Source organism: Ahaetulla prasina, chromosome 18 (assembly GCF_028640845.1).
Source record: "Ahaetulla prasina isolate Xishuangbanna chromosome 18, ASM2864084v1, whole genome shotgun sequence".
Taxonomy (NCBI): Eukaryota; Metazoa; Chordata; class Lepidosauria; order Squamata; family Colubridae; genus Ahaetulla; species Ahaetulla prasina.
The window spans coordinates 6,231,549-6,254,986 of NC_080556.1; the positions used below are offsets into that span (position 1 = coordinate 6,231,549).

The 23,438-nt window shown below is 48.4% G+C and overlaps 1 protein-coding gene across 4 annotated transcripts in view; it reads right to left on the bottom strand.

Annotated features, from left to right (window-relative positions):
• The window catches only part of RERE (arginine-glutamic acid dipeptide repeats), a 282,778-nt gene that overhangs the window by 83,333 nt on the left and 176,007 nt on the right, over positions 1 to 23,438 (bottom strand). For 3 of the 4 annotated variants that reach the window (XM_058160874.1, XM_058160873.1, XM_058160875.1), the window contains exons 5-9: positions 23,031 to 23,127; positions 21,924 to 22,028; positions 8,360 to 8,408; positions 4,866 to 4,990; positions 2,985 to 3,084 (exon numbers count right to left, since the gene is read on the bottom strand). In XM_058160874.1, the coding sequence (XP_058016857.1) occupies positions 2,985 to 3,084; positions 4,866 to 4,990; positions 8,360 to 8,408; positions 21,924 to 22,028; positions 23,031 to 23,127 (476 nt within the window). Of the gene's footprint in view, positions 1 to 2,984; positions 3,085 to 4,865; positions 4,991 to 8,359; positions 8,409 to 17,770; positions 18,142 to 21,923; positions 22,029 to 23,030; positions 23,128 to 23,438 lie in introns of those variants that run through there. The other variant, XM_058160876.1, reaches the window with a different exon arrangement.

The window sequence follows — 23,438 nt, forward strand, 5'->3', positions numbered from 1 at the left end:
GAAGGAAGGAAGGAAGAAAGGAAAGAAGAAAGGAAAGAAGGAACGGAAGGGAGGAAGGAAGGAAGGAAGGAAGGAAAAATAGGGAGGAGGAAGGCAAGGAGATAAGAAAAGGAAGGAAAAAGAGGGAGAAGGAAGGAAGAATAAATGGAGGGGAAGGGAAGGGGGGGAGGGGAGGAAGAAAGGAAGGCTAAATGGAGAGAATAATAAAGGGAGAGGAAGGGACAGAGGGAGGAAAAAGAGGGAGGTGGAAGGAAGGAAGGAAGGAAGGAAGGAAGGAAGGAAGGAAGGAAGGAAGGAAGGAAGGAAGGAAGGATAAATGGAGGGGAAGAGAAGGGAGGGAGGAAGGAAGGAAGGAAAAATAGGGAGGAGGAAGGAAGAATAAATAGAGGGGAAGGGGAGGAAGGAAGGAAGGCTAAATAGAGAAGAATAATAAATGGAAGGGAAGGGAGGGAGGGAGAAAGGAAGGAAAAAGAGGAGAGGAAGGAAGGAAGGATAAATGGAGAGAATAACAAAAGGGAGGGGAGGGCAGAGAGGGAGGGAGGGAGGGAGGAAGGAAATGTTGCCTTGTCTGTTAGGCAAATAGACCCAGGGAGGAAGGAAGTTAATATAAATGCTGCTCAGCAAAAGGAAAAAAAACAACACAAACTCACAAGGCTTCCCTTGTTCTCTCCGGTGCCTTTTGGGTGTAATTAACAATAAATCACGTTGAGGATTACAGCACCCTGTTATTACATAAATAAAACACTGGGAAAGAACTTTGTCAGGGATGATTTATGTGAAAAGGGCCCCGCTCTGAAGTTTTATTGTATCTCCATAATAAGGAATCATAGAGCGGATCCGGTTATTTATTTATTTATTTATTACCCCATTATCGTTTCTAAACATCAACACGCCCCCCCCCTCCGCCCAAACCAGACTCCGGCGATTCCCAGCCACGCATCGGAAAACCAGACTGGGACGGAGCTCGTGAAAGAGTCCAGCTTTTTACAGGCCGGTTTGGGCTCCCAGCAAAACAAAAAACAACAACAGGTAAGCAACCATTTCTTCCCGGTTGGAGAGGCGTCTGCCAAAGGCCATTTCAGGCAATGTGGCCTCCGGAAGGCGAAAAATTTAAAAATTTCCCGCCTCGTTTTTTTTATCCAAGGCAACAGATAAATATAGAGTATAAAGCCGGCCTCTCACCATCTCTTGCAGAGGTTTCAGAAAAGACCCTCAAGTAAAGGAGAGGCAAAAAGAGGATGGGGGGGGGGGGAAACAACCCCCCCAAAGGCAAAATGTACGGGCCTCTGGTGGCGCAACAGGCTAATGCAGCCTATTATTAACAGCAACTGCTTGCAATAGTGCAGGTTCAAGTCCCACCAGGCCCAAGGTTGTCTCAGCCTTCCATCCTTTATAAGGTAGGTAAAATGAGGACCCGGATTGTTGGGGGGGCAATAAGTTGACTTTGCATATAATATACAAATGGATGAAGACTATTGCTTGACATAGTGTAAGCCGCCCTGAGTCTTCGGAGAAGGGCGGGATATAAATGCAAAAAAAAAAAAAAAATCTTAGCCCTAATAAAGATATTAGTTCCAGGTGGTTTGGCTGTAGTACTATTATCCCTCTCATCTTTTCTTCTACCTTCTCTTATTGGTATTGTATAATTATATTACTTTGCTGTTTGTAAGAGTTTCTGCACCAGAGACAAACCCCTTGTCTGTCCAGTCACTCTTGGCCAATAAAGAATTCCATTCCGTTCCATAGTCCTATCCCATCCTATTTTTTTTCCTTTCCTTTCCTTTTCTATTCTATTCCTATTGTAATTCTATTCTACTCTACTGAACCCTATTCCTATTCCTTTCCTTATTCCATTCCATTCCATATTTTCTTTTCTTTTCTGTTCCATATTTTCTATTCCATTCCATTCCATTCTATCCTTTCCTATTCCTTATTCCTTATTCCATTCCATTCTATTCCATTCCATATTTTCTTTTCTTTTCTGTTCTGTTCTACTCTACTCTACTCTATTCCATATTTTCTTTTCATTTCTATTCCATTCCATTCCATATTTTCTATTCCATTCCATTCCATTCTATCCTTTCCTATTCCTTATTCTATTCTATTTCATATTTTCTTTTCTGTTCTATCCTTTCCTATTCCTTATTCCTTATTCTATTCTATTCCATTCCATTCCAAATTTTCTGTTCTGTTCTACTCTACTCTACTCTATTCCATATTTTCTTTTCATTTCTATTCCATTCCATTCCATATTTTCTATTCCATTCCATTCCATTCTATTCTATCCTTTCCTATTCCTTATTCTAATCTATTCCATTTCATTCCATTCCATCCTTTCTTCCTTATTCTATTCTGTAGAATAGAATTCAGTATTTTCAGTATTTTCTATTCTATTATATTCTTCTATCCTTCCTTATTCCCTATCCAATCCTATCTTGTCCTGTCCTGTGTTCTATTCTCTTCTGCATTCTGCATCCTATCCTATCCTATCCTATCCTATCCTATCCTATCCTATCCTATCCTATCCTATCCATCTTGGGAAAACCTACACCCACAGCCACTTGGATGCATATAAGTCAGTATGACTGTTCTGAGTAGGCAAAAAAATAAATAAATCCCTGAAGTTTTCAGACAAACATCTGAAGGGCAGCCCGGCAACTAGCCATATGTCACAAGGGGGCTGGAGAAAAGCCAATCCGTCTCCAGTCCGTCTACAATGAGGAAGAGAGCTGTGACCAGACCCTACGCCAATTCTGTTCATTCTTCAGTTCCCTTCCTAAATTTTCTTCCCTCCTGCTCTGTGGATTGGACCACAGTCTGGCTGGCTAAGATTCACAAGGTTGACCCAAACACACTGGCAGGATTTTGACCAGCTGATTAAAACGCTGCAAAGAAGAACCTGAGATGTGGGGTGGGGGGGAGAGGAACTCAGTTAGAATTGCCAAAACGTTTTATTTCCGGAAAGGCGGAAGTTGGCGTCTTACTGTGTTGAGGGCGTTGAGGGTGGTGTCATCCCGGGAAGCCGCCACACAGCCGTCTTCCGTCGAACCGCCGTCGCACATCCCCGCGAAAGCCGCCATGCTCCTGCGCATCCCAAAAAGAAATTTGAATTTTAGCAGGTTGCGACCGGCTTCCAAGGTGAAGCAAGCAGAGCCAACAACAACAACAACAATATTGACGGATAATTTTTTTTTTCCCACGAGGCTAAGCCTCTCCCCCCCAACTTAAAAAAAAGAAGTTTACAGTTAATCCTCGACTTACGACCACAACGGAGAACGGAAATTGAGTTGCTGAGGGAGGCAGAGGTTAATTGAGTCACGGCCAATTTTACGAGCCTTTTGCCACAGTTAAGGGAATCTGCAGGAACTATTGCAAGCCGAGACACCCTGTAGCGGTGGCGCAGTGGTAAGTATGCAGCACAGCTGGTCCTCGACTTACAGCAGTTCATTTAGTGACTGTTCGGGGTTACAACGGCGTTGAAAAAAGGGACTTACGACCGTTTTTCCTACTTACGATCTTTGTGGCATGATCGTGTGATCAAAATTCAGATGCCTGGCAACTAGCTCGTACTTACGACCGGGGCTGTGTCCCCCCCAAGGTCACGTGATCCCCTTTTGCGACCCTCCGACGAGCAAAATCAATCAGGAAGCCGGATTCCCTTAACGACCGGGTTAGTCATTTAACAATGGCAGGGATTCTCTTAAAGTCGCAAAATGGGACAATCAATCACAGAACGACTGTTCCACTTAGCGACATAGATTTTGGGCTCAATTCTGGTCGTAACTCGAGGACTGCCTGTATTGCAGGCTAATTCTACCCACCGCCAGGAGTTCGATCCTGACTGGCCCAAGGTTGACTCAAGCCTTCCGAGGTGGGTAAAATGAGGACCCAGATTGTTGGGGGCAAGAGGCTGACTCTGTAAACCGCTTAGAAAGGGGGCTGTAAAGCGGTACACAAGTCTAAGGGCTAATGCTATTTAGCATCCGCCAGCTTGTAGCAGCACCCTAAGTGCTATTATTATTTTCCTTCCTTCCTTGTATTCCTTCCTTCCTCCTTCCCTTCCCAGTGGTTAGAATGCAGTATTGCAGGCTAACTCTGCCCACTCCCAGCAGTTCGATCCTGACCAAGTGGCTCAAGGTTGACTCAGCTTTCCATCCTTCCGAGGTGGGTAAAATGAGGACCCGGATTGTTGGGGGCAAATAGGCTGACCTGTAAACCACTTAGAGCAGGGGTCTCCAACCTTGGTCCCTTTAAGACTTGTGGACTTCAACTCCCAGAGTCCTTAGAGAAAGGGCTGTAAAGCACCTGGAAGTGGTATATAAGTCTAAGGGCTATTGCTATCTTCCTGCTTCCTTCCTTCCACCCTCCGTCCCTCCCAGTGGTTAGAATGCAGTATTGCAGGCTAACTCGGCCCACTGCCAGGAGTTCAATCCTGACAAACTCAAGGTCAACTCAGCCTCCGGTCCTTCTGAAGTCAATACAAATGAGGATCCAGATTGTTGGGGGCAAGAGGCTGACTCTGTAAACTGCTTAGAGAGGGCTGTCAACCACTGCAAAGCGGTATATAAGTCTAAGCTCTATCACTAGGACAGCACCTTCTTCTGAAACGAATCAGGAAAGGGGAAAAAAAAACAGGCCTCATGGGAGACACCCCAGATCAGCCCATCTCTCTTCCTGAAAATGCACCCCGGCGTTCAAAGCTTCCTCCCTAATTTGAAAAAAGTGGGGCTGCTTTCGAGGTGCGTCCATGCGCCATCGCGCCAAGCAGGGGGGCATCCCTTTCTCAGGGGCAATTTTGGGGTGCCAGATCGGTTGGGTTTTGCACGAGGGTCCTCGGCGGGCCGATTCCCGAACGTGGTGATTACCTCGCTGCCCGTAGATACATGAGCAGGTCGCAATCGTTCACCCCGGGCATCCAGACCAGCTCTTCGTGACGCGTCACCGCGTCCCCATCTCCGGAAGGGAAAGGCTGCAGCTCGGGCAGCTTGGCCTGGAAAGAAGAGGGAAGAACAATCAGAGAAAACAATTCAGCGTGTTCACGGCCCTTCAGGCGGACGCTCGACGCGAACGTTTAAAGTGGCATTTAAAAGCAAACTTTCGAAGTTGAGGAAGTCTTGAGTTGTAAAGAAAGGCAGATTGGTGCCCTTGGTGCTTGGCGTGGAGAGGAAGGGCTTTCACACAACGAAACAGGACATCCATAAACACACACACACACACACACACAAAGGGGTGTGTGTCTTTCTTCTTTCCATGCATTTCACACAGGAGTGGGGCTGCTGGGGGTTCGGGAGAACCTCTAGCTAAGGTTCTGTGCAGTTTGGAGAATCCCCAAATCCCCAAATCCTGGCAGGCCCCGCTCACCGTACCCCTCCCCTCCCAGGAGTCCCCACGCAGCCCGTTTTGGATGCAGGTAAGTGCAGGGCACACACGGAGGCTCGGGGAGGGCGAAAAATAGGCCGACTGGAGGTTCGGGAAGACCAGAAACAGGCTGGTTTCAAGGCTTCGGAGCCCAGGGAGGCAAAAACGCCCCCCCCCCACTGGCAGTGGTGCAGGAGGCCGACTAGGCCACGCCCACCACGGCCACGCCCACCCATCAACTGGGCAGAGAACCCCTTGTTCAAATTTTTGAAGCCCACCCCTGATTTCCTGTGCCGCAACAGGCACGGCTGAATATTTTTGCAGCCAATAACGGAGACGACTTCTTCTTTCTAAAGCTGATACAGGTAGCACAACCGTTCCTTTAGCGACCATTCGAAGTGACAATGGCACCGGGGGTGGAAAAAAAGACCGCGTTTGACACTTACGACCGTTGCAGCCGTGATCAAAAATTCGGGGCGCTCGGCAACGGATTTCTTTTCTTATGACATTTGCAGGGGTCACGCGATCCCCCCCCTTTTTTTTTTTTGTCACCTTCGGCCAAGCAAAGTCCAGATTCGCTTAACAACGCTGTGACTAATTTAACAACTGTAGTGATTCGCTTAAGAGCGGTGGCAAGAAAGGTCGTACAACGGGGGCACAAATCTTTCGCTTAGCCACAGACACTTAGGTCTCAAATGTGGTCGTAAGTCGAGGACTACCTGTAAAACGCTCAAAGACTTTTTTTTTTTTAACCCAGGGAAGAGAAAGGACACGACTTCATGGTAAGCTCTCAAAATATCGACGGCCAAATTGGAGATTCCCAGAAATTAGAAATTTTCTTTATGAAAAGGAATCCTCTTTCCCTTCTGTCTCCCAGACCAAACACCCCTTGGCCTGGGAAGTCAAATCCATCCCCTATTCTCTGCTCTGGAACCGATGGTTCTAGACAGGGGTGGGATTCAAATAATTTAACCACCGGTTCTCTGCCCTAATGACCGGCTAGGTGGATGTGACCATGGTGTCAGGGTTCCAAGGAACACCCCCAACGAAATAAAGCTCTGAGGCTTGAGGTTCCTCAAAGTTCCAATTTATTAGAGATGTCGTGTTGGCACAGCTGGGAAAACCCGAAACTGAAAGCTTCCAGGTTTTCCACACCCAGTTGACAGTTCACAGCCCTGCCCCACACTCACAAGTTCATCACATTGTCCCATCAACTCTTCACACTCAATTGGATACAATCCTCAGGCAGTCTCCGTCAGACGCGGGATACGGAATGTTGTTATGACTAACTTTCTACCGCTCCAACAACAACCCCCTCCCCACTTCCCCAGCTAAAAAAATGTGGCAGTTAAGAAGCAAAAAGAAAATTGCCTTCCAAAACTGACAGATGGTGGTTGTGGCCAGGGGTGTGTGACAGGCAGCATTCAACCTCCTGCACCCCCGTGGGAGCAAAAACAGGCCATGGGGGGGGGCCCTCCCTCCCGTGCCCCGTTTTGGGCCTAGTAGGCCTCCCTGCAGCCTCCTGAGAGCAAAAATGGGGCGTGTGGGGACACCTGGAAGGGGCGAGAGGGGAAATGCCAGCCAGCAAATTTAACAACTGGTTCTCCTGAACCGGCTGAATCCCACCACTGATTCTAGGGCAGAGAATTCAAATTGGACAGAGATGATCCTAAGCAAGATTCCAGTTGGCAGCCTTCATCCTCTTGCCAGCGACCTGGGTACATGGCAGTAAACCCGCTTTTCAAGCTAGTAATTATTTAAGTTCCATCGAAGGCAAAGCGCCTCTGAAAGGCAGCAGACAAGAATCGGTTATCACAGTCAACCCCACACGTGGCGTGTTTGACATGCAATGTATGAGATGCTCCATTGGCGAAGAGAAGGGAGGGTTTTTATTTATTTATTCCTTGTTCCGATTAAGCAACGCTCTCTAATCAGGCAAGGGACCTTTTCTATCCCAGCCCCTCTGGAATGAGTTCCCCTTGAGACCCATGCGCCCCCACTCCACAAGGTGTTCTGGAGGGCTAGATAGGAGATATTCCGGCAGCTTCTTATCGCACGAACTATCTGGTTCTTCTTCCTCTTCTGTTCTACAGTGGGTTTTGCGGTTTGTGGCTTCGGCTGACATAATGCTTTTCATGCTGTCTGTTGCTCTACGGCAGAGGTATCAAACTCAATTTCATTGAGGGCCAATTCAGGGCTGCGGTTGACCTCGGGGAGTGTGGTGATGGTCGGGGTGGCCAGCTGGGTGGGCGTGGCCAGCTTGATGCCACTCCCCCAACTGCTGGCATGTTTCCTCTTCGCACTGTGTAGAACGGGTTGAAGCCACGCTGGCCGGCCCTTTTCCAGGACGACTGGATACGAACAGATTGCGGGGCTGGATCTGGTCAAGGGTGGGCTTCAAAAATTTTAGCAAGGGGTTCTCTGCCCAGTTGCTGGGTGAGTGTGGCCATGGTAGGCGTGGCCTAGTCGGCCTCCTGCGCCATGGCCGGGAGAGGACATTTTTGCCCTCCCCAGGCTCCGGAGTCTTTCCTCAAGCCTCTGGGAGGCTGAAAAGGGCCTCCCCAGGCTCCGAAAGCTCTTCCCGAACTTCCAGTAGGCTCATTTTTTGCCCCCCCCCAGCCTCTGCAAATGCCCTGCACTTACCTGCATCCAAAACGGGCCACATGGGGACTCCTGGGAGGGGCAGGGCGGGGTGGGTGGGGCCAGTCACGAGTTGGATTTGGGAGTTCTCCGAACTGCACAGAATCTTAACTAGAGGTTCTCCTGAACCCCTGCCAACCCCCCAGCAGCCCATCCCTGGATCTGTCCCAAGGGCCTTGGGTTTGACTATGGGGTTGCCCAGAGTTGTTTGGCATCAAGTTGAATATTACAAACGAGTAAACCAGGCTGCAAGCAACACCAATTCTTCAAACGCTACAGCCAGGCTTCTTTGTGGAACGGCTTTTTTGTGTGTATGTGTGAAAAAAACTGCACAGCAAGGCGATGCTCGGGACAACCTTACCTGATGGCTGGGCCCAACCCGGATTTCTCCTTGGGTGCTGTTCAGCCTCCTGCAAGTCAAAAACATAGAAGGGTTAGTAAGTTTGCCCAGACTGAGCCGCGAGTATGTCCTCTACTACAAGAGAAGGAAAGCTGCAGCCCTCCAGATGTCAACCAACTACAACTCCCCACAGCCCACACCCCATAGAAGCTAGGTTGCTGGAGGAATGGCAGAGATGCCCCGTGTGTGGAGCTCTAGCGAATCCGCCTCCTGCCGCATGTCACTTGAACAGGAGGCGCAACGGTTCTCAAAAGGCACAGAAAGCCGGGTTACGTCCAAAGTGGACGTAACATGCAACAAAGCAGCTATTGGTGGACATGTGCTGGTTAGGAGGTGATGGGGAACAGTGTGTGATCCTTCGGCTTTAACGTTCAGGAAAGGAAAGGAGGGGAAAGAAGGGGGAAGGGAAGGGAAAGGAGGAGAAGGGAAGAGAAGCCTTCCATCCTTCCGAGGTGGGTCAAATGAGGACCTAGATTGTTGGGGGCAAGGGGCTGACTCTATAAACCGCTTAGAGAAGGCTGTAAAGCGGTATTTAAGTCTAAGTGCTATTTCTATCCTGCTGATGGTGTTACCCAGTCTGGCAACAAAACGTTCAGAAACTAAATTGAAACAAGCTTGGAGAGCAAACAAACCCCTGCCAAAATCTTGGGGTTCTGAGAGTTCTGCATCGGAGGCAGAGATGGGGCCAGGCCCATCTGGGAGCGATGCGCGGACCCCGGAGCCTCCAGAGAGGCAGAGGAACAGGAGGAGTCTGTTCCTAGTGCATGCATTCGAAGAGCTGCCAGAAGGCAAGAGCAGCTAAAGCAAAAGGGACGACTCAGGAGTAAGGCCAGGAGATGATTGGCTCCTCCCATAAGGCTTAAAAGAGCAGCAACGGTTCTTGGGCTCTTTGTAGGAAAGCAACATTGCTACAATTGTTTCTTGTCTCCTGTTCCTGAACTTTGTGGGGTTCTTGCCACGAAAAGCCTTTGGCAGGGTGCCAAAGAAGACAAAGGTTTGTGATAAGGCCGAAGGACTTTTTCTGAAGGACTTTGTTTTGGAATTAATTTGGACTGAGCTGTTCTAATAAAATACGTTTGTTTAGGACTGATTGTGTCTGGTAATAACTACTTGGGCCCGAGTCACAAGCACGGCCTCCTGCAACCCTCTGCCTGCTAAAACCACTCTGTTCTCCCTGGCAGAAGCACACCGGGCCGGTCCTTTGCTGTTTTTTTCCAGGGCGGCCCACGGACCTGATCTAAGTACTTCACGGGCTGGATCCGGCCCCCCGGGCCTTGAGTTTGATACCCCTGATGTAGAGGAAGGCTGGCCTGTTTATTCCGACTGCACACGTGGCTAGCATCAGATCAACCTTTAATTTTTTTTCCTCTTCAAGGTTGCTTGTACCCGACAGTCTCTTGCCGTGCCGGATTGATTTCAAAATGGCAACGTTGGCAGCCGGTCTTATGTTTATCTCCTCTCTCTTTCTCTTTCACTCTCTCTCTGGAGTTTGCAGCTGAGGCAAGAAAGCTGGATTATTATGTAAAGAGGGAGGAGAGAAAAAAAAAATAAAAACCCCGCAAGAATAGAAAGCGATGTTCCCACAGACAGGCAAGCTGGGTGTATGTAATCTTTTCTTCAGGTCTGGCTCTTTTCTTTCACCGTGAGGGGGAAAAAAACCAGCCACACAAGGTTCGGTCTTTTCTTCCGACACCTTTGGGTACAATGGCTCCCTGCCCAAGAAAGCCTCGCGCGACAAGAGCAAGCAAAAAAATAAAAACACACACCACACAACACAACAAAGAACGTAACACACACACCCCTCCTTGTGATCTTCTTCGCCAGGGGCCCGGAAAAAGGCTGGGGCCTTTTATGTTGGCTTGACAAAGCTCAGATCCGAGGAGGGAATGGAATAGAGAGATCGGTGCGACTGAGCACTTATGCTGTTATATTGCATTTTTAGCATGACCGTTCTCATAGACGTGACCCCGGGCTAAATAGCGAAAGCAAAATGTGCTCCAAAGAGAAATAGGAGGTTGGATTTTTCAAGGTTGGACAAGGCTGGGAAAAAGTTGGGATTATTATTATTATTTTGAAAGATCCCTGTTGATCAACATCTTCATTTAACGACCCCATAATCCTTTGTGGGATGGAATTCGGGCAACTGAATGGAGCTAGCAGAGTGTTTTCATGGCCGGATGCCCTTCCTGTCACCAATGCGGAGTTTTAGTTCAGCAGATATATTCTCATGGTGCCCAGAGAGAGAAATATCTGCCTCTACCTAGGATCGAACTCACGGCCCTCCTGATTGTGAGGCGGGTGTTCCACCTCTAGGCCACCGCACCACTCTAAAGGTCCCTGTTGATGGAACTGGGAAATATAGCTGGTTCTTGACATACGACAGTTCGCTTAGTGACCGCTCAAAGTTAGAATTGCACTGAAAAAAGGGACCGATGTCTGTTTTTCACACTTATGACCATGGCAGCATCCCCATGGTCACGTGATCAGATGCTTGGCAACTGACTCACATTTATGACGGTTGCCGTGTCCCAGGGTCACGCAATCCCCTTTCTGCAACCTTTTGACGTGCAAAGTCAACGGGGGAGCCAGATTCCCTTTAACAACAGTGTTACTAATTCAACAACTGCCATGATTCACTTAACAACCCTGGCAAGAAAAAAAAAATGGTTAAACGGGGCCAAACTCGCTTAACAAATGTCTCATTTAAGCCCATAAATTTCGGTGGGCTCCACTGTGGTCGTAAGTTGAGGACTACCTGTAACATTTCCTGATTTGGGGTCACGTTTGCTTCTCAAAAGTCTTGGAAGCACCCCAAAAATGCGGTGAAGAGAAGAGGGAGGCTAATTCTGTTGTCGTCAAATGCCTGACATTTGTCAGGCTGGAGCTAGCTGGGAATACTGGGAGGCAGAAAGAAAGGTAGAAAGCTGGATGGGTCTGGAAGAGGAGGAGAGGGCAGCGTGGGAAAGGCACACAGGAAGGAAAAATAGCAAGGAAAGAAGAGAGCAAGAGGGTGGTTGTATCTCAGGAATGGCGAACTTTTTCGGCACCGAGGGCCGAAAGGGTCAAGCGGAAAGGTCACGCACGCACGTGGACGCGTTGAGGCCACATTCCAGAAAAGCCAAACTTCCGGGTTCTAGCGCGCATGAGCACCCGACGATCGGCTGTCCGGCGCACATGCACCCGCCGGTTTTTGACAGTGCCACGCGCATGAAGGGCAGCTGATTGTTGTGCAGAAACCCAGAGGACAAACAGGCCAGGCTGCGTGTGCCGGGCGACATGGCTTCGCGTGCCACTTCGGCTACACGTGCCGGAGGTTCGCCATCATGGTTGTATCTGCATGTGTGAAGGAAATGGGGAGAGGTAGATGGAGCTTTCCCCACTTCACAGGGTGGTTGTTGTGGGGGAAAATAGGAAAATAAGAGCATTAGCTATCAACAGACATAACAACATCTATAGATTAAAGGTAAAGGTAAAGGTTCCCCTCACACATACGTGCTAGTCGTTCCCGACTCTAGGGGGCGGTGCTCATCTCCGTTTCAAAGCCGAAGAGCCAGCGCTGTCCGAAGACGTCTCCGTGGCCATGTGGCCGGCATGACTCAACGCCAAAGGCGCCCTGAACGCTGTTCCCTTCCCACCAAAGGTGGTTCCCTATTTTTCCTACTTGCATTTTTTACCTGCTTTCGAACTGCTAGGTTGGCAGTAGCTGGGACAAGTCACGGGAGCTCACCCTGTTACGCGGCGCTAGGGATTCGAACCGCTGAACTGCCGACTTTTCAATCGACAAGCTTAATGTCTTAGCCCCTGAGCCATAGATTATAGATTATGCAACCAGTCTAATCTATAGAGCATCTCTCCACTAATAATCAGATTCAGATCAGCATAGATGAACTCCAAGGTTAATTTCAGACCACGACCAAGTAAACAATACCGCAATCAAGAAACTGCCAAAGAGCCATCGGTAAATAGCCCAATTAAATAATCTCTAAGACCGTCTCCAGCAACACAAGACAGGCAACTCACCAGAATATAAACTGAAAGCAAACCCCAACTCCTTACTAGCAACTGATGATGTTACCTGGGTAATGTTGGGTAATGTTGGGTAATGAAACGCCTGCAAGAAAGCAAGCCAGCTCAGAGAGCACCAAGGATCTCCCCCCACCCCCCAACATTAGCTATGTTCACCGCCTTGAGTTATTTATACAAATAACAAAGATGGGATGGAAATAAATTAAATAAAAGACATTCACGCAAAGTTTTCGAAGGTGACTTTAGAAGCAGGCTGGGAAAATCCGCAGACAAGGAGCAGTGATGGCAAAGCTTTTCAGCACCAAGCGCCCAAACCAGAATACGTGTGCATGTGCGCGCGCCGGAGCGCTGGGCACCTGAAGACCAGCTGGCCGGCGCGCACATGTCTGTTTTTTGGCTGTTTCTCAGGCTGTTTTCAGGCCATTTTGGGGTCGTTTTTGGCCCTAAAAACAGCCTGAAAACGGTTGAAAGATGGCCTGGAAAATGGCCCAAAAACGGTCGTTTTCAGGCGCTCCAGAGCCTGCGAAGACTAGCTGGTTGGCGCGCATGTGCACGCCATAAACCAGAAGAAAAGCTGGCGATGGCGCGCGTGCCCACAGAGAGGCCTCTGTGTACCTCTAGCACCCGTGCCATAGGTTCGCCACCATAGCTATAGAGCCTCCAGAGTAAAAGGCAGTGAGACACCCCCCACCCCACCCCAAAATCTCTCCATATTCACTTCTCGACTGTGGTTCAAAGCCAGGAATTTCACTTTAGGTGAATTTTAATTTTCCTGCCACGCAAATAGTCCCCCAAAACGGGGTTACGAAACAAAACTGTCCCGAAAGATGCGATTGAAATTAGCCGAAGGAGGAAAAAAAAAAAGAAACACTTCACTCTTGATTTTGATTTTTCTCAGCAGGTGCCAAAGACCAACAGAGACTTATCTAGCAGGTAGATGTTTTCCTGGCACGAACGGTAGAAGAGAAAACCAGGGGGACCTTATGGTAGCGGGCAGCATCTTTTGGCTCTGGTCCGATCCCAGATGGATCGGCCGGCCTTGAGCAATGGGTTCGCCTGGGAAAAGAGGTTCAAGTTGAGTCACACTGAAAGAGTTGGCGGGTTGTGTTTCGAACTCGCAGCTCTTGGGACTTAACCCAACCAGCCATCAGCTAACGAGGAGAAAAGACCCACAGGCTGGCTGGCTGGCTGGCTAGCTAAAGAAATACATACATCATACATACATAAATAAATAAAGCTTTCGCCAAGTTCTCACCCGGGTCAGTTTCAAAGGGATTGAAAAACAACAACAACAAGAGCAACAACAATATTTCTAATGGCTTCCCAAGCCTAGAAAAGCCAATTTTCCCGCTAAGGGAGAGAAAGAAAAAACAAACAGAAAACCGAAGAGGCATTTTTTATTTTAAAAACAGAACAAAACGTGGAAGATATATATATGTATATGTATATGTATATGTATGTATGTATATGTATATACATATACATATATACATTTATATATAAATAATATTTTATACACACACACACATATATATACATACACACACACACACACACACACACGTATGTATTGGTGGTCTATCATAGAAAAATGCACAGGATTTATTTATTTATTGGGGGGGAGCATGGGGGGGGCGAGGGGGAGTGGGCTGGAAAGGACGAGGGGGAGGAAAACAAGAGGGAAGGGGGAGGTTCGGCGGAAGTGGGCCCAGGGTGCGAAATCCGACACCAAAGGCAAAACAGCAATGCCACAAAAGTGGTCGCCATGGCAACCCCCCAACTTAATATTTCAGCCCTTTTCTCCAGCCGCAGCGGATTAAATATAATGACAAGATGTTCCTCCTTTGGAAGGAAGGAGAGGAGGAGAAGTGGGGGGGGGAGGGGGGGAAAGGCAACCTGTTGCCATGGTAACGTTGTCGCCTATCAAATAACAACAGGGGCTGGACAGGCAGGCTGGACCGCAAAGGAATATCAAAAAGGGGAGGGGAGGCAGGCGCCTCCCCCTCCCACTGGGACATGGGTGGGGAAGAGGAAGCTCCACCTGGAGGGAATTGCTCTTTGGGGAGGTGATTAATTGGGGGGGCGGGGGCGGGGCGGCAGGGAGCTTTGATCCCTAATGGCTAACCAGATCAGGAAATCTCCTTAAGACAAATGTACCCCATCCCCCCTCCCCCATTTCACCCCACTGCTTGGCCCAACTGGACCCATTTCACAGAAGGATCCATCCAAGCGTGCCCGAAATTACACACAGGCCCGGAAAGCTTGCAGCCCCCTTTAATCTTCAGGTGTGTGGTGGGGGGGGGTGGGAGAAGTGGGGGGAGGTCGAACCAACGACGCTACCATTGTAGCGTTGTGATGACGGGGCTCTCCTGAAGCAAGTGAGACCCTCATATTTTTGGGGGGAGAGAAAGGGGGCTTCCCGGCTGCTCAGTCTGACTGGTGGGTGTCCCAGAGACTGAATGATGGATGTACAAATTTTAAGGATACGCATTTCCGCCCCCACCCCACCCGATGCACACATCCGCCCAGGCTGCGTTGCAACCAGTGGGGGGCACACCTGTCTTGTCCTTTGGTACCTGCTAAGGCTTTCATTCCCCTCCAAGGGGATCCCCTTTTACAGGACGGGGAACTGAGGCCGATACAACCATCACACACACACTCTCTCTGTGTGTATCTTTCCATTTCTCTCCTAAGGGATATGGGAGACAGTTGCGATGAAACCAGCCAAGCAAAGGAAGGCATGTCGTATCTTTACCAGGATTTTGATCGAGCAGAGAAATCCGGACATCAGACGGTGAGAGATTCCCAGAGGAATCTAGATGGGACCCCCCCCTCCCTCCCTCCATTCAAATATGCAGGAATTCATTCAAGGCTTTTCCTCGCATCAATATGGATGAATACTTTCTGTCCTGAGTTATTTAATGTACCAGGATGAAAATGAACGTACTGGTGGCCGGGGTGAAGGTTCTTGGAGGTGAGGCAATCGTGCCTCTTTATGCTAAACGTTATAGGTTATCAAATTATCAAATGAAACAAATACTATATCCAAATCAAAAGCCGCAAACAGTCTCAATTGCAGATTTTTCACTGTTTGTCAATACAGACGTTGTTGGTCTTCCTGAACCCCTCTTTTTTTTAGGGGGTGGAGGGAAGAGACTCAACATTTGATCTTCTGCAAAATCGGAATAATTTGAGCCTGAATTCGCTTCTCGACCACGGTTGAAAAGTTAGGGGCTTTGCTTTTCGGGATAGCGTTAAAGTGAATTTTTAATTTCACCGCAACGCATACAGCCGAGACTTAACCCCCAAAATAGGGTTACGAAACCAAATTTTCCCAAAAGGGGTGATCAGAATTAGCCAAAGGAGGAAAAAAAAGAACTTGATTTTGGCTTTTCTGGATCGCGGGTGTCCTTCAAGATAAATCTTTCTGAACGCTTCTCTCTCGTATCGCCCGTTCTTGGGATGTGACCAAGACTTCATCTGAACGATGCCGGAAAGTGGGGGGGGGGGGCAAAAGGATGCCAAGGCAAAAACGGTTGCCGTGGCATTTCCTGTGTTCACGCAACTTGCTAAAAAACCCATGGCTTGTGGAGCGGAGCCCACAAATGGGTGAGTTCAGACGGCCCTTCGAAGCAAAGCAAACTAGGGGATGGCGTAGCCCAGGTTAACAACCCTAAGTCGAAAGTAATCCCGACGCAGGGGGGGAAAAATATTACACACCGTAGCCTGGTTGCAGAAAATGGGGGGGAAAGTGGGGAAAAACCAGTGTCTGAATCCCTTGCACAAATACACACTTGATGGGGTTTTTGATTCTCTGGAATATCCAGCCACCACCAAATCCTGAGCAAAAATAAATTAACCTTTGAAAGAATGCAATCTCTCTCTCTCTCTCTCTGTCTCTCTCTGTCTCTGTCTCTCTCTTCCTCTCCCCCGAACATACATAAACACACACATGTATCCAAAAAATTGCAAAATAATAATAATAATGGATATCTCAATTTAAGTCGTGTCACGGAAGATGGGTAAAGAATTTAAGGGGAGCAAGGAGGGGGAATGCAATACGTTGTTGGTGTCATAAAAATCCTAACCCGCAACTGGTCAAAGCCATACCTTCACTTTAAAGTTTTGCCTTGAGGACTAGCAATTTGGTTTCGGTTAAGCTGTCCCAATATTTCCAACTCCACGCAGGCGTCAAAAGCTTCAATACCCCAACGGTACAAATCTGGCTGCTCTTAAGAGAGGCGCTATTTTTCTCAGGGCGGCTGGGCGGTCTCGTGAGGACTTTCCCCAATTCTGTCTGTCTTTCTTTCTGTCCATCAGCAACAGCTGGATTTGCCCTGCCTGGCTGTCCCCGGGCGGTTGGGGGTGGTGGTGGCCGCGGTTAATGCAGGGCCTGTAGTGACCAGGCTCAAGTCCCGGTTGGACTTCTGCCCGTACAGAAAGGTTTCTGTATATTTATGACAAAATACGCTTGGTCCTGTGGTTACAGGAAGTCTGGATCAGGGGTCTCCAAACTTGGCCCCTTTAAGACTTGTGGACTTCAACTCCCAGAATTCCCTAGCCAGCTTTGCTGTCTGGGGGGTTCTGGGAGTTGAAGTCCTCAAGTCTTAAAGGGGCCAAGGTTGGAGACCCCTGGTCTGGATGACTAAGCTGAGTGGGGCTTCCCTGCTCCCACTTCTGGGGGGGAAATGGATCCATGCCCACCTTCCCTCAAAGGGGAAGCATGCACCTGGCTCCCTGCAGGTGGGGTGCCACTTCCCCCGCCCCAGCGGAAACTTCTCCCCAAACGGATGCGCTCCCAGGGCAGCCAATCTGGAGAAAAGTGGCATCTCCCCAGAAAAGGGGCCTAGCCATCTAAGCAACCCCCTTCCCTATCCCTGCTCAGGTATATGGGGTGGGGGAGGGAAGCCTCCCCTCAAGGCCCCCCTCTCCACTCCCCAGCCCGTCCAGGCAAGCCAGCCAGCCAGCCAGCCAGCTAAGCAAGCAAGCGGGCAGGCAGGCTGTCAGAATCGTCCCGTCCCTCTCGCAACGGCAGCCAATGGCTACGGCTCTACGGCTCTCCCCCCTCCCCTCCCGCCAGCCCTTGCAACCGGGACAGGGCAGGTGGGCTCGAGGAGAGGAGGAGGAGGAGGAGGAAAGCCTCAGGGAAGGGGATAGACAGGCTGCCTTGTCTGTCGGCAGCTGCCAAGTCCCATTCTTGGACACGCAACCAGGGCTGGGAGGGGGGGCGCAGAGGGGTGGGAAGAAGCCACTCTCCACCAATCCCTCCTCCCGGGCCAGCCCAACCTCCCACCCACCCACCCCCCCGATGCCCCATCCGTTCCCCCCAGCCCGTCTTCTGCCTACCTGAAGGGGCCGAACAGGTCATCCATGACAGTGACAGCTTCGCCCGGGCTCTGCAGCGGGATGCTACCTGACCTTGCCTCTCTCTCTCTCTCTCTCTCTCTCTCTCTGTGGCTCCAGCAAAGGAGGGGGGGCCCAAAAAAAAAAAAACACACCCCAGGAAAAGAAGAAGCAGAAGGGTGGGGGGGAGAGTCGGCCTGCTTCCTTCCCCCCCCCCTCCCCAGCTGAACTAATCAAAATGGAGGCCCATGCAGTCCGAGGTAGACCCGGGGAGAGCTTTCGCCCGAGCTTGTGCGGTGACCTCAGCCCCACACGCAGGAGGCAGAAACTTCGCCCTTAAGACTGACAGCACTGAGCATGTGCTGTGACCCCCCCCCTCCTGTTTCCGTAAATAAAGCACCGCCACACAGGCGGGCGGGGAGAGCTGCACCACCAGCCCAGCTACCAACGCAGCAGCGGCAGCGACTACGACGACGAAAAAGACGGCTGCTGCTTCGCCGAGCAAGCTAGTGTGCAGGGTAGTGGGGCCCTTTGCAAGGGAGTCTGAGACGGGCAACGTACGTTCGGGGAGGAAGGTCTGGCTCCATCCAAGCTGGGGGGGGACGGACGGCGGCTTGCACCCTTCCCTGGAGGAGAAGACAGGCTGCAGGGGCTGGGAATCACACACACACACACACACACACTGATACAAACACACACACACACTGCTACCTTTTGATTTATCTCTGGGAGGGAGACCCTGAAGGGTCCAGATGCAAAAGACAAGTTATAAATAGAAGGCCAGGCAGGATATATCTTGCTTTTCCATCCAGGTCCCCAACAAGGCGCCTTCCCAACAAGCTAATTCCCTAAAGGTGGGGGGGGGGCTGTTGAACTCCCAACATGTTCAGAAGCCCCCCCCACACACACACACACACATTTGCGGCATGACCTGAGCAAATGGCCAATGGATTTGGAGCAAGGATGCCAGCCTGGAACGAGTTATCCAGCATGGCCAAGTCTGGGAAAGGTTCCAAAGGGAGCCTGGAAGCCAGGTTGGGCCAGGACCAATGATGCTCCCTGGGGTGGGGGGAGAAAGGGGGGACGACAACAGGGAGCAGGGAGGAACAGGGCAACTGAAGCCAATATATGATGAGTAAGAAATCAGTTTCAGTGAGTGAAGAAGGGAGGGAGGGAGGGAGGGAGGAAGGAAGGAAGGAAGGAAGGAAGGAAGGAAGGAAGGAAGGAAGGAAGGAAGGAAGGAAGGAAGGAAGGAAGGAAGGAAGGAAGGAAGGAAGGAAGGAAGGAAGGAGATAACTGTCCCACTGTCAGCTCAGGACACTTGGATAGGAGAGATGCAGCCATCATGACGGACGGACGGAAGGAAGGAAGGAAGGAAGGAAGGAAGGAAGGAAGGAAGGAAGGAAGGAAGGAAGGAAGGAAGGAAGGAAGGAAGGTAGGTAGGTAGGTAGGTAGGTAGGTAAGGGGGTGCTAGGTCGATTCAAACATGGACTTGGGAGAATAAGGATTGATGTAAAGGAAAATAAACCAATCTTACAAAAAGGACCGAGCGAAGCATTAATAGAGATTTTACCCAATCCGGAGACAAACTCAAAATCCCGCAGTTTGAATTGCAACATATAAGAAAGATCAGAGAAACTCAGACCTACTTCTGTGATTCTATTACACTATCTCCAGCAATAAAATAGCCTTTGAGATCTGTTTCTTCATTTGGCCTCCCTCAAAGGGCCGGCATTTTGTCATCCTCCCGGTGACTCTGGTAACTTCCCCAGCATGACTGACCCTCCCCTCCCTCTTCTACGGAAGGGTTAAGATCTTGCAACCCTCCAGATGTTGCTGAGTTACAACTCAGGGAAGTGGGAGCCATCCTTCAGCCACACAGGTGGGCTCTACCTGTGGGGCATCTCCCTCCCTGTCCTGGTCTGGGTGGCATTTCAAGTTCCTGGGTCTGAGTGATGCACCCCACAAAGCTATTTCTGACCTCCAAGGGCCACACGTTCAGCTGGTAGTCCTCTGCTTACGGCCACAACTATTGCGCCCAAAATTTATGTTTGCTAAATTGAGAAATCTATTAAGCGAGCCTGGCTTGCCCCATTTTGCGACTTTTCTTGCCGCCATTTGTCAAGGGAATCACTGCGTGGCTGTTAAGGGGATCCCAGCTTCCCCGACGACTCCATTGGAGTCGTCCATTGGAGTCGTCAGGCCCTGACTATTGGTTGGAAGGTCGCAAAAAAGGGGGGAATCACGTGACCCCGGGAGGGGAGATGACGCTCCGACCATCGTAAACTTGAGTCCGGTGTCAAACGTGAGTCAGGGAGATGCTACAACGGTCGTTAAGCGTGAAAAATGGTCCTAGGTCACTTTTTTCGTTGCTGTTGTAACTTCGGTCACTAAGTGAACTGTTGTAAGCTGAGGACTATCTATATATAGCTGTTATATATAGTCTTCCAATATCACTGATTTAAAAATGTTTTTTATCAATTTTGGGAATCTTATCTTCTTGGGGCTCTGTCGCTGGCACTAGAGAAGATACTGAAACACCCCTCTACAAACACACACACACACACACACACACACAGCTCATTTACACTATTATTATTACTATTACTATTACTATTACTATTATTATTATTATTATTATTATTATTATTATTATTATTATTATTATGGGACGTTGCCTAAGTGAGACATTTGTGAAGTGAGTTTTGCCTCATTTAAGGACCTTTCTTGCCACCATCGCTAAGCGGATCGCTGCAACTGTTAAATTAGTAACATGGTTGTTAAGTGAATCGGGCTTCCCCGTTCACTTCGCTTGTCGGAAGTTCGCAAAAAGGGGACCACTGTGGGACACCGCAAACCGTCGTAAACGCGAGTCAGTTGCCAAGCGTCTGAATTTTGATCGTGGAGATGGCGCAACGGTCATGTGAAAAATAGTCCCACCTCACTTTTTTTTCCAGGGCTGTTGTAACTTTTGAGGGGCCGCGAAGCGAACTGTTGTAAGTTGAGGACTATCTGCATTACACCACCAGGAGGGCGAGACAGCCGGCCATATAAATCTGACAAATACGTAAATATTCCTTTGCGATACCGATCGGGTGCCCAGGCGGCTCGACGAGCTTGCAACAAGTCAGGAGGGGCTGCACCCTCAGAATTCTGAAATCCTCCCCCCCAACCCCCAAATTTGGACCATTACTTCAAGCTACAAGCTATTTTTTTCCCGCAGCCAAAGCAGCAAATTAAAACCAAAGCAGGCCCACGCGTCTTTAGGATGGCGATTCAGAAGCCGAACAAAAAGACAAAGGCCATTTGAAAAGGGAACAGCAACAGGGATTAAAAACAAAGAAACAAATCTTTGGCGGTCACAATGACACCGAATTGCAACTGAAACAGCCAGTTTTTGGGCGGAGTCTTTGTCGAGAAGGTCCGTTCTGTGAGAGACTTCGGAAAGAGAGCCATCACTAAAAAGGCCCTGACTATATTTGTTACTGATCTCAAACTGATCTCCACAGCAGGACAATACGGTTTAAATCTGAACTAAAAATCACAAGTGTTGTTTCAAACCACACCTTCAAGGAATTACCGTATTTTTTGGAGTATAAGAAGCACCTTGGTTTTTGGGGAGGAAAATAAGACAAAAAGCTGATTGGCAGATGGATTGCCTCCTGGAATACCCCCAATCAGCTGTTGCCAGAGGTGAATTTTAGCAATAGTTTCCTTGGTTGTAAGCTCTGTGCCTTTTTTTTTTTTTTTTGCTTTTTTTTCCTGCCTCTGAAAGCCTCCAAAACAGAACTTCAGAAAAAAAAAGCCTCTGAAACTCTGTTTAGGGGCTTCTTTTCTGAAGCTCTATTTGGGGGCTTTTTTTTCTGAAGCTCTGTTTGAGGGCTTTTTTTCTGAAGCTTCTTTCAGCCTCTGAAACCTCCGTTTGAGAAGCTGGGTGGGGCTACATTCAGAGTATAAAACGAATCCAGATTTTCACCCTCTTTTTTTGGGGGGGAAAAGGTGTGTCTTATACTCCAAAAAAATACGATAATACTTGGCATTTCCTTTGAGTTTAGCATACCCTGCCTGGATATTTTCCCTTTCTCTTAACACAGACTAATGGTCTCTTGTAGGCAGCTGAATTATTTCTCAATTGAATGTAATAAAAGCCGCTCACCTGGTCTCTGGATTATAGCCCAGGATATAGAAAAAGGAGTCCATTCGGGCTTTGAACTCTCTAGCAGCAAAGATGTCGGAGAAATGAGAGATGTTACATTTCCCCCTGCAAGGAAGGGAGGGAAAAAAGGAATATCAGAGGAGGTGAATCACGGCTTACTTAACAGAGGACAACCCAAAAAAACCCAAATCTGGTCCCACATAAAACAACAACAACAACAACAAACCTTCTCTCTGAGGTTTTTAAAAAGTGTTTTATTTTTTATAAAAATATCAAATCAATGCATGAAAAGTGTGGTACCTGGGTGTCATACATTCTAATACAAATAAAACTAATCAAGTTAATTCTAATCATTACATTCAATCCGCTTATGTATTTCTAATAATAATACACACTTGTATTAAGTTATAGTCTATCATTATTCAATTATTCCACGTTTTTTCTCTGGGTATTACTGTCATTTTATGATATAAACATGTATACATTAATATTCCCCCTTCTCTTATTTCTATCGCTTATTCTAACTTTATTAAGAAACTATCTTTCCTAACTTCTAATCATTTCACCTACCTAAAAACAGGAAAAAAAAGGAGAGAGAGAGAGAGAAAAGGAAAAGGAATTCAGAACAACAACAAAAAAGAGAAATTATCTATCCATCATCTCCTGCCCGCTTCAATACTTTAATTGCTATGCTTTAAAAGAAAGATAGGAAAAAGGAAAAGCAAATCAAAACAACACAAAAAGAAAAAAAAATCATCTATCCATCATCTCCTGCCCGCTTCAATACTTTTACTTGCTAAGTTGTTGTTTTTTTTACTTGCCTCCTGAATTCCTCTCTTAAATCTTTGTCTACATCTGCTTCTTTGGATGTTCAATCTAGGTATTCCTCTCACCTCCACCCTCTTCTACTGCCCTCTCTGAGAGAGATACTGAATCTTATATATAAAGGATACTCATTTAATGGAATTACTTCAACCCTATTGCCAACCATTTGTCTGAAATAAGGCTTCCAGCTTGAGCAGTGGGTTGGACTAAAAGACCTCAGAGACCTTCCAACTTCAGTATTCTCTTAAAATAATCTCATTGGCTGGGTTTTTAGCTACTCACCTGAGGGCAGCAGCATGATAAGTGTCAACGTAGTCTGAAATGAAGAGCTCTCTGTTCTTGATCACTGGGTCGGTGATAACCAGCTCACGCCCAGAATCTGTGGAAAGAAAGCCACATGTTAACGGTGCCTCTAGCAGTCAGCACACTTCTAAGCAAGGTTTCTTCTGAAGTCCCTCAAAAAGCCACTTGTTACGTTTAGAGGTAAAAGGAGAGGCCAGGACTATGCTCTTCATGGAGAAGATCCTGCTTTGGATCTGAAAAGGTGTTAAGGAAAGACCAGAATTGGTTTGTATAAATCCTGGACAGTCTAAGCCAGGTGCAAACAGCTGGACCTGATCTAAGGTTGTTCTGATGCTGTCACTATGTCAGGTCTGCCAGGTTCGGCTTGGCACCTCACAAGCATCCTGC